Genomic DNA, 13,634 nt, shown 5'->3' on the forward strand with positions numbered 1-13,634 from the left:
AGTGCCAGTAAAAATTCTGTTCTGCTTAACAGACCTTCACGTTGGGCTGTGCTTCCTATCTGGTACACTGGTGGCACAGAGCACTTCTTGGTTTTGTACTGGGAGATTGAGATGTTTTTTCTGAGTATATAATAATGATATGAGACTTTGTAAAGTTCAGGACAGAATCTAAAATTCAAATAGGTAATCTGGAGTGGATTTTTATGTCCCCCTTACCAACCTACTCATCACCCATACAAAGCTGAGTGGTCTTTAAAAAGAGCTTATGTATTTTTTTCCCCCCACTTCCTAGGAGTCAGTGCATTAGAAACTGTCAAGAAATTGATGAGCCTTCAGGTCTATGAATTCATTCCTTGGAAGTTAGATGAATGTGCCCTCATCCTATGAGATGCAATCCTGCAGTCTTGCCATTTCAAATAATACTGTCCCTTGCCTTTTTTGCCTCTAGGAGAGCTGTCTAAGTAACTGGATTTATGTCTTTTAACTCAGGGCTTGTTGTTCAATATTCAAATGACAATGGGATACTCTGGCATTTGCTTCGAGAGTTGGACTTCATGTCATTTCTGGAACCACAGATCATTTCCATCGACCTTCCACGAGAGGCAAAGACACCTGCAACAGCTTTCCGATGGTGGCAACCCCAACATGGCAAGTTACTGCTCACCCCAAGTTTCCTGGTAGCGTTTAGATCATCCAGTTAAAGCCACGTTGTGCTGTGTGTTTCTTAATTTGCTGTCGATTTCTAGATAATTTGATTTAAAGCCACAGTCATAAAGATATTCCTATTGCTATATAATGAACCTTCTCTGACTGCCTTTATTCATCTGATTTCAGGGAAGCACTCAGCCCAGTGGGCCTTGGATGACGTCCTTATAGGAATGAACGACAGCTCGCAAACTGGGTTTCAAGACAAATTCGATGGCTCTTTAGATCTGCAAGCCAACTGGTATCGAATCCAAGGAGGTCAAGTCAATACTGACTGTCTCTCTATGGATACTGCTCTGATATTCACTGAAAACATAGGTATACGTTTTCACCAGATAAAGGGAGAATATTTCATTAACTGGAGGATTAAATTAACTAAAACCCAAAAGCAGATTCTCTAATGCAAAACTGTGTGCATAACTGCCTGCACTGAGGGGGGCTCTTGGAAGTAAAGACCTGTGTTGTCCTTTAATGTAACTTGGTGAGCCCAATAACAGTTTGTGCAGGAACTGTCTTTCATGGCATGCATAATATGACTAAGGTTTCTTAAAAGTGGGGCAAAAGTACCTATCTGAAAACATTCCCATGTTTCATAATTTGCAGTATTACAATTTGCAGACTCTCTATTAGCCTGTCTCAAGATGGTAAAGCTTTTCAAGTTAGAAGCCTTCCATATTTCTGAGTCTATGCTAACTAGATAAAAATAGTCAACGTGAGATGAAAAGCCAAAGCACATGTGAGACACTATAGATAAGACATGAGTTTTGTTTGCCACTGAAAGCATGATGAGCAGAAACACCAAAAAAGAAAAGAGCACAATTATATGCTGCCATTAAACTTTTCCTTTTTTGTAGGAAAACCCCGTTATGCTGAGACCTGGGACTTTCATGTGTCAGCATCGACTTTCTTGCAGTTTGAAATGAGCATGGGCTGTAGCAAGCCCTTTAGCGACTCCCACGGTGTACAGCTCCAGTATTCTCTGAACAATGGCAGGGACTGGCATCTTGTCACCGAAGAGTGTGTTCCTCCAACCATTGGCTGTCTGCACTACACAGAAAGTTCAGTTTACACCTCCGAGAGATTCCAGAATTGGAAGCGGATCACTGTCTACCTTCCACTCTCCACCATGTGAGAATTGTCATTTGGCTACATGTCAGAACTTCGGGTTTCTATCACCTAACTGGAAAATAATTATGATGCCACTTGGCAATTCTATTACTCTCTCATGATAATCATGCATGGAGTATACCGGGGGGAAAGAAAAGTTCAAGGTGCTTGGGTAACAATTTTTAAATGTGGTTAAGAGTTCCGAGAGTTTTCCAAGGCTGAACTTTTCTGTTCTTCAGCAAGGTGAAGGCTGCCCACCAGATTCAGTTTTTAAACTGTTGTAAAAACAAATATCTACCCAATAACCAGACTGATACTTATCCACATGAAGCAGTTTGTGAAATCATCACATGTGGAAGAGTATCCTTAGTTGTTTGGGTTTTTTTGTTTTTGTTTTTGTTTTTTTTGCGGTACGCGGGCCTCTCACTGTTGCGGCCTCTCCCATTGCGGAGCACAGGCTCCGGACGCACGGGCTCAGCGGCCGTGGCTCACGGGCCCAGCCGCTCCGCGGCATGTGGGATCTTCCCGGACCGGGGCACAAACCCGTGTCCCCTGCATCGGCAGGCGGACTCTCAACCACTGTGCCACCAGGGAAGCCCCTGTTTGGGTTTTTTTTAATCTCAGTACCGGAATAAGAGTAAAAGGTTCGTTCTTTGGGGATGCTCATATCCTTTTACATCTTTCTTCCCCTCCACAGTATTTCAGATCACATTCAGGTGTTATATTAGGGCTTACAGCAGGCTCCCACTTTTGTGGTTTAGGCATTTGCATAATTTGGGGATCTTTCTAGGAACCAATGTGTCCTATGGTGGGTGGTAGAGATTGTACCCTCCTGGGGCTGCTCCCCGCACATCCCTGTATCTCCCTTCCACTGCTCTGCTCTGAATTGTAGGCAAATTGTCCTCTGTAAGCTGCATTTGCCAGCTGCATGTGTTTGCTGGCTTCCTGATAGATTTAGAGAGTAGCAGATACTGGCAAGAAATTGGAGGGTGGAAATAAAGTTAAGCCAGGGTGTTCCTTCCCCTCCCTTTCTATCTCAAGTGCATCTTGACCAACTTCAGCAGCTCTAGCTTCCCCGAGATGTCCTTCCATGTGACACTGGCCCCTGGGCACTAACCTCATCTCCTCTTGTGTCCCTCCATCTTTGGACTTGTAGTGCTTCCTGACTTTGTTAAACTCTGGTTTCCTCACTGCCCCCATGCTCTGCCATGAACTGTGCATCCAATTCCTTGTGTTAAATTCCCTCTGTGTTAAATATTTACAGTGGTTTCCATTTTCCTCGTTCAATTTGGATTCAGAGAGGCACAAACAAGTGGCAGAAAAAAAAAAAACAAACACAGGAAATCAAAGCGTTTTAGTATATAACCCAAAATAGTTTCCTGTGGACCCCAGAGCTTTAAAGAGTGCTAACTTGTAGCTCATTTACTCACTTTATTTTTATTCAACAAACATTTATTGAATATCTATTATGTTTTAGATCTCTGACACAAAATGAATAAGTTGATGCCAGGATCCAAATATATTATTTAGGGTAACAGGTATCTAAACAGTTATCTTATAAAATGATAGCAGAAGCAAAACCCAATGGTATTATTGAAACACAGGGAGATACTACCTAACTCAGTTTGGGGAGATCGGAGGGAGATTTCTGGAGGAACTGATGTCTGAGCTGAGTCTAAATAAGTGAGTAGAGCTTGTCTGAGTGAAAAGCACTCATTGGGGAGGAGGGGCGTATGTGCTGTTGTAAACCGAAATAGAATCCCAGAGGCCAGAAGAAACAAGAGTTTATGGGGAAGTGCAAGGATTCCATGCTATCAGAGTATAATTGTGAGGCAATAGGGGAAGACGAGGCAAGGGCAGAGGGCAGACAATGAAAGGGCCGTGTATTTATTAGAGGTTTGGCCTTGACATTGCATGTGTTGGGGAACCATTTCAAGGGTGTAAAGCTGAGTGTCAATGTGACTAGATTTCTATTTCAGAGCCACCATGCTGGCAGCTGTGTTGCATTGAAGGAGAACTTGTGTAGGGGAAACTATAGCACTTGAGATTTTACTGTTGAAATTCCACTTCAAGTCAGCTGTGTTCTCCTTTCCAAATAACTAACACATTTCTACTGTGCAATCTGTTCCTAAGTGAGAGACTGCTGTTTGGTAAGGCTGCACATATTTCTGGATAAAGTGGTCTTCTGACAGTATATTCCAAATAACAGACTGCAAATATAATAAAAAACATGGGAGTACATCACATCATTCTAGTCTTCACCTTTAAGGGAGCCAGGCCCTCAGGAACCAAAATAGAGGCAGAGGTTTGATAGGGCTTCCACTTACTACCCCAGAAACCATTTAGGGAGCAGTAGAACAGAGACCTCACGGCAAGACCTTTGTAAGATTCCAACTTATACGCATGTTTATCATCCTCAATCTCTTTCCCAGTACTGAAAAGTAGTAAAAGCCTGAAAGCAAAAACTAAGGTTCTGCATGTAGTTCAAACACAGAATAAAGTGATAGTTCAAAGTAACTCTCCCATCTCACATGTGTTCAGAGGCTCTTGTATGAAAGAAATGGTGAAATATTTTTAAAGCATGTTTTCTACTCTCCTGTTTGTGGGTCAAGAGTAAACAACATCCATTACTTGGTATGAAAACGAAGTGTCTCAAATAAAGAGGGAACTGGAAGCCAGAGAGGGCACTTTAAAGGGAAAGAATTAAAATAAATGTTTTTGTGCTTTGAAGGTTGCCATTCAAACCAAGTGTGTTTTTTTTTTTTGGTTGTTTTCTTTTGTTTGTTTGTTTGTTTGTTTTTGCTTAGCTCTCCCAGGACCCGGTTCAGATGGATCCAAGCCAACTACACCATGGGGGCTGACTCCTGGGCTATTGATAACGTTGTGCTGGCCTCGGGGTGCCCTTGGATGTGCTCAGGACGAGGGATTTGTGATGCTGGACGCTGTGTGTAAGTTAATAAAACTGGCAGATTCTTTCTTTGTAATGCAGAGATAAAGATGGCTTCTTGATCTCACGACAGATAATTCCTTTTCTCCGCTCATTTTTTTCTTAGGTGTGACAGGGGCTTTGGTGGAACCTACTGTGTTCCTGTCGTTCCTCTGCCCTCGATTCTTAAAGATGATTTCAACGGGAACTTACATCCCGACCTTTGGCCTGAAGTATATGGTGCAGAGAGGGGGAATCTGAATGGTGAAACCATCAAATCTGGAACATCGCTCATTTTTAAAGGGGTCAGATAAGATTCTTCTTCACTACCACTGAATTCCCTACTTCACTCACTGCTCCACACACATGCATTTCTGTTCAGATGATGTATTATTTTATATATAGTTATTGTCTTCTAGGACATATCATGGTTTTAGAAGTCAGGATAGTGTTGGTTTGGGCAGAAGAAAATGAGGTATAAATTGGAAGAGAGAATTAGGGGCCATCTGGACTGCTGGTAATGTTCTGTTTCCTGAGTTGTATGGAAATTACGTAGCTGTGTTACTTTGTGATAATTCCATCATAATTTGATACTTTCCTTTATGTAATTTATATTTCAGTAAAAAAGGGTCCTTAAGGAACATGAATATGCTCATGTCAACAAAAACAACAAAAAATGTTTCCTCTTATATTCACTGCAGTCACTTTTTATGATCACTTAGGCATAAAATTTTTCCTTTGCTTTGGTGATCAGACCTTCTTTCCTCTCTGCTGGAATTATATATGTAAAAATTATATATATACTACTTCTAGAATCTTGACTTCTAGAATGTAGCATTTTATGTGTAATTAAGTATCTAACTTAGAATATTTTTTAATTGATTTTACGGAAGGTCTTTGCTTTTTCCTTTCACTTTCTTTCTTTTCCTCCTACCAATACACCAGTTGGTGACTTTAAGAAAACCAAACATTTAAGCCAAGTTAAATAACATTCTCAAACATCATTAGTGTATTTTTTGTATTTCAACCTAGATGTTGGTTAGAGGGTTGGTAAACAATTGTGTGAAACAGTGCTGAGCTGACACATCTTCATATGTGAATACATGCTACATCCTGTCTCACTCAGCTGGGGAAATCGGCTAATCTAGGTGTGCAAATGAAATCTTTAACAAAAATCTGCATGGGTTTCTGTACATCCTTAATAATTAACACCTAACAGTTAGAAAATTAGACACCCTGGAACTTTTTCAATTATAGCTAATAGATGCTGACTGTCATCCTTGTTTGAATCCAGAATTCTTCTCAAGTTTTAGATGAGATAGAAAAAGCACTTTAAGGGTCAGAGAGATTTATAAGTCCCTGAGTGCTATAAGGGGCCAAAAGAAATTGAGGCAGGACATTTCGGGGTGGAATCTTCTGTTTTTTTGTGTGTATGTTTTTAAGTCTTGTCTGAGACTTTAGCTCTCATTGCCACTATCTACTTGAAGCAGTTGACAAGACCAAAAAAGATAAAGTCCTGTGATTCAAATATCTTTACCTGATAAAATTTTAAGCAGTAGAATTAAACTGGTCTCTAGATCCTATAAACAAGGAAGACATATAGTCTTTTATATGTTCCCTGTAGCCATCCAAATGCAAGGGCAGCCAAGCATTATATGTGTTGGACATATTATCTATCAGCTCTGCAAGATGCAGAGAGGGCTCAGCGTGTGCCATTCAGTAGGTTGTAGTTTGACCTAGAAAGGCATTCTTTTGTGAAAAAGGAAATGATAGGCTCTTTTTAATGTTTATAGATTCAGGAGTGCTATCCACTATTAAAATAGCTTCACTTTTAGCACAATGGATTACTGAATCTGGAAGAGGATGAGAAAAAAAACATCTGTATGAACTAGAATATATACAGAAGCTGGGCATGACAGTTCCACTGGGCAATTATCAATATCGAGTGCTTAACTATAAACAAAATTTTAAATATGAAAGAAAGATACCTTCATAATTACAGATCATGCCAACTTTCAACAAAATTTCTCCTACAAGGGACTTCCCTTGGCCTTATAATGCAGGATCTGCCTTATAATGCAGGAGACACAGGTTCGATCCCTGGTCAGCGAACTAAGATCCCACATGCTGCAGGGCAACTAAGCCTGCGGGCCACAGCTACTGAGCTTGCGCACCTCAACTAGAACCCACGCACCACAACTACAGAGCCCACACACCCTGGAGCCTGCGCACCACAACTAGAGAAGAGAAAACCCGCACACCACAATGAAAGATCCCACCTGCCTCAACAAAGGTCGTGTGTGCCGCAACTAAGACCCGATGCAGCCAAAAATAAATAAAATAAATAAATTTTTTAAAAATTGCTCCTACAAGATACACTATAAAATGGGTTCTTTTATGGCTGACTTATATTGACCCATGGGAACAATTTTATACTCACATTCCATAATCAAGGGGGAAGAACAATCATATTCCTTTATATTGATGTTGTCAAGGGATATTTATGAACTGGATCTGTTAACTACCCACCTCAAAGCTTTTTCACTGTATTGATAAGATGAAGAAGTGACCTTTCCCCATAAGCTTAACCTCTACATGGCGCCAAGCTGTAAAAACATCCAAGGCCTTCTGTTTGTAAGTGTATGAGGCAGAGGGTAAGGATATAAAGACATGCAGTGATCAAGCATCAGGGACTGAGCAGGGCAGTGAGTTATTATGATAAAAGAAAAATAAGACTGGAAATATAAGGCTTTTACACAGCAGCCTTTAATCCAGGAAGTTTGAATCTATGCTTTGTGAAGTTCAAGGGTGGGTATAAATGCAGTTGCTTTTTCATTACCGTATCAAATAATTCTCAAATTCTAAATTTAACATTAGCTGGATATCTCTCCCCAAACCAAAAAATAATTTAATAAACAAAATAATGGTATCTTAAAGGGTGGAGGATAAGTTTCAGAATCTGACATATCTAAGTTCAAATCCTGCTATCCTCACATTTGCAATCTTGGGTAAGTTACTGTCCCTCTCAGATTTTGTTTCCTTATCTGCAACAGGAAGATAATAATATATTTCCCTTAGGAGTGATAGGTGCTTCTTAAAGGAGTAAAGTGGTTCTTTTAGAACCCAGCATGTTGTAGGCACTCAATATACGGTTACTATTACAAAATCAGTCCTATTTAAAATTTTTCAGCTATTGAAGAATGTACTCTATAATAAATGTTAAGAAGAAGAGGAAGAATTTGCTTTCTCTACCTAAGATTCCATTTGGTATTTGTTAGTTGATAATTAAGAAATCAATAGACAGTGTCCACTCAGTATCACACAGCCCCACACCACCAAAGAGCCACTTCATTCAGAGTCAGACCTGAGAAACCGAAAGGCCTGTTTGTACCTAGGACATCTGCATAGTGAAGTTCTGTTTTACTGGCTGTCACCGCAACCCTGTGTACACACGGAGAAAACAAGCTATGGAGCTGTCAATCCCAGGCAACCAGAAATAGTTAATTAGCAGAAAAAATTACTAAAGCCAATATGATCACTTTCCGCCTTCCTTGGCTTCTCTGCATGAATGGTTCCAGCCTGGGCTTGGGGACTTGCTTAGTTATGCCTTATTTAACTTGACCAACTGGAGGGTGTTGTGTCAGCCTGAATGAGAGCTTCCCAGGGCCGTCACAGCACGCAAATGAGTAAGTTCCTAAGACTCTATGGAACCCTGAAAAAGTTACCTATTAGCTCCCAGCTTCCAGCAGGAGCACTTGGCACATTTTCCGTCTGTTTCCTCGTTATTCCTCTCACAACATGCTGTGATCAAAGGAGGCTGTTTTTTAAAAAGGCCTGTAGATATGTAATGCTATCATTCTTGCACTGCTTTCTATAAGTCACAGCAAAGTGTGACTTGGAGTTGAGACAATGAGATATTGTTAGTTAGGCATAGGGAATGAAAGCCATTGAAAGGGGAAATGATCAATTTTTCCTTCCAAACTGGACCAAGTATTGCTTCTTGATCATTATGTATCATTTAGCTAATGTAAGTTAGATGTATAAAATCAAAGGAAAATAATTTTGCAAATGAAATGAGATTGCCTAACATATGTGTTTTTGTTTACAGGAAGGACTAAGGATGCTCATTTCAAGAGATCTAGACTGTACCAATACAATGTATGTTCAGTTTTCACTTCGATTTATAGCAAAAGGTAAGCCTTTCTATGAGTATGAATTCACTATTTCCCTTCAAGCAAATTTCCCCATGTATAATTCCTCCTCCACAGAGAAGTAACAGATTTGAGGCCTATTAATTTTGTTATATGGGAGAGCTAACATAAATTTGAGTACATAGTGTTCACAAATGTTCTATACTATATATTCCTTTTAATATAAGGGTAAGATAACTACTTGTTTTATAATAATTTCATACAGATGTAGTAATCATACTAGTCCTGTGGTAGTTAAGTTTATCATCATGTCCTTGAGTCTTTTTTCCACCACTTCTTTCTAGCCGTAAGAAATTTAAATTTAAGAAATTTAACTTATGGAAACTTGGGATTTTCTTTCGCAGATGTGAACGGTGAACCCCAAAAGTCAACTCTGTCGTTCTGACCTTTCATATTAACTAACTAATTTTCTTGACAAGTAATGCCATTTGGATATAATAAATTCTCAAGTAGATTTTCTGTGTATTCTGGGATTTAAATGTTTGGCCCTTTGTAGAACTGTGATGCCTACAGAATAAAAACATTTTGATGTACTATTTCCTAGATGAAATACAGAAAGATATGTGTTCATATCTAAGAAAAAGAGGGAGATACTATTGTGTGAAAATGCAAGATTTGGTGTGTGTTTTGAGATATATTTATACAGAAATCCCAACCCATCATCACTTTAAGTTGCCTCAGAAGCATTTGGACTCTAAGGTGTCTATGTGAATATAAGTCAGCTTATGCATCAATACAAAAAAAATAGTCTAAGATCATACCACTTCCCCATTTTTATAATGATGTGTTCATGCCTCTGTTACCTTCTTTCTAGGTACCCCAGAGAGGTCCCACTCTATTCTATTACAATTCTCCACGAATGGGGGAATCACCTGGCACCTGATGGATGAATTTTACTTTCCTCAAATGACCAACGTACTTTTCATTAATGTTCCCTTGCCATACACTGCCCAAACCAACGCTACAAGATTCAGACTCTGGCAACCTTATAACAATGGTAAAAATGCACATGTTCTCCTGTGATCAAAACTGACTGCTGCACGTTAGCATGCTTGCTCCTCAGGTGTGGAGGCAGGGTTTGTCAGCTGAGTGGCTTCGCTATCCACAGTACCTTTTACATGCGTCGCTTTTGAGGAGTCGCAAGGAATATTTAGCTTTATATATCTTTATCTTCATACTTGACTATGTATTGTCTTCGGGCTTGACTCCTAAGTTCTCTTGATGTAAATACAGCTAAATACTGTCACAGAGCGAAGGATTTTAAAATTTAATCCAGCTCTACCATTAGGTATTCATCAGTTGTAACTACATTTTTTACTGAATTCATTTAGGAATACATAGTTCTTTTTTTTTAAATATTTATGTGTTTTTGTTTTTGGGGGGTTTTTTTTTTGGCTGCCTCGGGTCTTAGTTGCGGCACGTGGGATCTTTCATTGTGGCGCGCTCTAGTTGTGGCGTGCAGGTTTTCTCTCTCTAGTTGTGGCACGCGGGTTCCAGAGCACATGGGCTCTGTAGTTTGTGGCACTTGGGATCTCTAGTTGAGGCACGCGAGCTCGGTAGTCGTGGCACATGGGCTTAGCTGCCCTGCAGCATGTGGGAACCTAGTTCCCCGACCAGGGATCGAACCCGTGTCCCCTGCATTGGAAGGTGGATTCTTTACCAGTGGACCACCAGGGAAGTCCCCATAGTTCTTCTGAGTATGGCACTTCATTAGTGAGATAGAACAGCATTACAGCAAAAGCCGTGACAAAGTGAGAGGGACTGACACAAAGCAGATAGTGCCTGAGATAAAATATTCTTATCACATACACTTGCCTTAGTGATAAGCTAACGTGAATGTATAATTTAACAGTATTTTCAAATGGCGGTTACAGAGAAGGATTTTACAAATTTATAATGTTTTATTGCTTCCTGTAATTCTACTAACTACTGATTATAAAGGACCAGACTCTACCAAATTATGCATTTAATGGCCTAAGTAAGCACAGAGACGTCATATTAAGCAGATTCTTTGCAGAGGTAACACAGAAATGGATAAGAAAGATGTATTTCCATCTCTAAAATTTAACCTGAACATTTCCTTTATAACTAGTAAGTCAAAAAATAATTTTAATTTACCGTGAACAGAAAAAATAATCTTGTATAATCACTGAGGAAAAGTCCAAAAAAGAAATGCAACCTGGGCTTCCCTGGTGGCGCAGTGGTTGAGAGTCCGCCTGCTGATGCAGGGGACACGGGTTCGTGCCCCGGTCTGGGAAGATCCCACATGCAGCAGAGCGGCTAGGCCCGTGAGCCATGGCCACTGAGCCTGCGTGTCCTGAGCCTGTGCTCCGCAACGGGAGTGGCCACAACAGTGAGAGGCCCGCGTACCACAAAAAAAAAAAAAAAAAAGAAATGCAACCAGTTTCACAGTCCAGAGGATAGTCATCTTCATGTTATGTTTGGAATGCTCACCAATTGTTCTTCAGTGTTTTCACCAACTGCTTCCAAAATAAGAAAAGGGAAGAAAGCTACTAGGATTAGAGCAGTGATAGGATTAGAGAGGGAGAGGCACATGTGACTTCATTTAAATCATCAGGTTGTTTCTACAGGCTCCTCTTTACAGATCCTTTTTTATATTTTGTAAGAATTCTACTAAAAGTAGGAATCAGTGAAAAAGCATCCTTGAGGAATCTTGTTTCTGCTTGGTATGGTCTTATCACCTTGTTTCCAGTTAAATCCAAGCAATGCTTTACAAAAGCACTGAGCTCACACCCTTCTTATCTGCTCAGTTATATCTTCCTTAAACACCCTGCCTAAGTCGCTGAGTCAAATTCTGACAGCCTAAGGAGTGATTTTCCTAGTTTTCTGTATGTCCCCACATATCTTCAACTAAACATACAAGTTTTGAGACGCTTTAAGGGGAAAATAAAGTATTATATAACACAGAATATTTTCTTCTGTGTAGTTTTTAACACCTAAATAAAATTGTGCATCAAGCCAGTGTTATAATGGCCATGATCCTTCAGCCTGAAGGAAGCATGATTCTAAGTCATGGGTTGACTCTAAAAAGTCCTGAGTTACTCCATGAATAGACTAGTTAGTGTAACTCAGTACTAAATCCACAGGCTGACCACCCATCCTCACAGATGCCGGTATCTTACAGAGTCCCCTAAACCGTGAAAGCATAACTCAAAGCCCACTCTTGCGGTGGAGGGTCCATAGCACCGCTGTGACAGGAAGGGCAGCAGACTCTTACCAGCCTTCTGAAATTACTGAAGCTGCTCCGTGCAGTGTCAATTTAATAGCCCTGAAAGCTTAATTTTTTCACACTTTAATCCGTGTAAACACACTTACATAGTTTGTGCTTCTTTGTCTAGAAGGCATCTGTTTAATCGGTTGTTACTGAGTTCCCTCTGTCCTTTACTTTCTTCCAATGAGCAAAAATGTCCACCTGATTTTCACCATTGAAAAAACTTGCTTTATCCAAAAATGCCTTAGGTAAGAAAGAAGAAATCTGGATTGTTGATGACTTCATCATCGATGGAAATAATTTAAACAACCCTGTGATGCTTCTAGATACTTTTGACTTTGGGCCCAGAGAAGACAATTGGTTTTTCTACCCTGGTGGTAACATTGGTCTTTATTGCCCATATTCTTCCAAAGGAGCACCGTAAGTACTTAATTGAGAAGGTAAAAATAAAACCCCTGCTCTATACAGGTCACAATGATCTTTTGCCTAAATGGATTCCTTGTTGTTTTCTTGTATAACAGCGAGGAAGATTCAGCTATGGTGTTTGTTTCAAATGAAGTTGGTGAGCATTCCATTACTACTCGTGACCTGAATGTGAATGAGAACACCATCATACAATTTGAGGTACTTGATTTTGTTCTATTAGAAATGCTTTAAATTTTATCTTGAACAAAAGCTAGGAAAGAGGAGGAAAATCTCAGATGATTTCATGCGTTATGACTTTCCATTTTTGTGCAAGGACAAAAGAGATTTTACATCATAATTCACTTTTATTAGCGGAACCAATTGTTCTACTAAGGTTTATTTCTGAATTTTGCTCCTTTATTTATGACATAATCTCCTCACCTACTACAATGGGAAATTGTCAAAATAGCTTATTTCAAACATTATAAAAATGAAAAGGACCATACTATTCTAGTAGTATTATAGTCACAATTTTTATATATTACTTAGGATCCAGGTCAATGTAACTATACCATGCCAGCACATTTATATAATATTTATCATGGTGTCATGAATTTTACAGATAAAATAGTACTATACTGTTTCTTATCATTTCTGGGTATTTCATGAATATTCACGGACTCATATTTTTCAAGACAGCAAACTAATAATGTATAAAAGAAAAACGTTTATATATTTCAAAAGCTTAGATAAAATCAGCAGAACCAAAGGTACATTGTGCTAGGGTTCAATAGTATTAACTTTTTTTTTTTTTTGGCCACGCCACATGGCATGAGGGATCTTAGTTCCCCAACCAGGGATAGAACCCATGCCCCCTGCAGTGGTAGCATTGAGTCCTAACCACTGGACTGCCAGGGAATTCCCATTAACTTTTTTTTTCTTTTTCTTGTTTAATTTAATTTTTATTTCTTATCAGAATAAATTTGATTACAATGTTGTGTTTGTTCTATGTGTACAGAATCTGGTTCATTCATACGTATACATATAT

The 13,634-nt window shown here is 39.5% G+C and overlaps 1 protein-coding gene across 1 annotated transcript in view; it reads left to right on the forward strand.

The window, feature by feature from the left end:
* Positions 1 to 13,634, forward strand: part of RELN (reelin) — a 525,406-nt gene that overhangs the window by 432,354 nt on the left and 79,418 nt on the right. The window contains exons 32-40 of the mRNA XM_060020286.1: positions 490 to 648; positions 835 to 1,023; positions 1,560 to 1,833; positions 4,620 to 4,760; positions 4,866 to 5,043; positions 8,847 to 8,931; positions 9,764 to 9,946; positions 12,430 to 12,601; positions 12,703 to 12,805. Coding sequence (XP_059876269.1) covers positions 490 to 648; positions 835 to 1,023; positions 1,560 to 1,833; positions 4,620 to 4,760; positions 4,866 to 5,043; positions 8,847 to 8,931; positions 9,764 to 9,946; positions 12,430 to 12,601; positions 12,703 to 12,805 — 1,484 coding nt within the window. The remainder of the gene's footprint in view (positions 1 to 489; positions 649 to 834; positions 1,024 to 1,559; positions 1,834 to 4,619; positions 4,761 to 4,865; positions 5,044 to 8,846; positions 8,932 to 9,763; positions 9,947 to 12,429; positions 12,602 to 12,702; positions 12,806 to 13,634) is intronic.

The sequence above is a fragment of the Delphinus delphis genome, chromosome 9 (assembly GCF_949987515.2).
Source record: "Delphinus delphis chromosome 9, mDelDel1.2, whole genome shotgun sequence".
In the NCBI taxonomy this organism is placed as follows: Eukaryota; Metazoa; Chordata; class Mammalia; order Artiodactyla; family Delphinidae; genus Delphinus; species Delphinus delphis.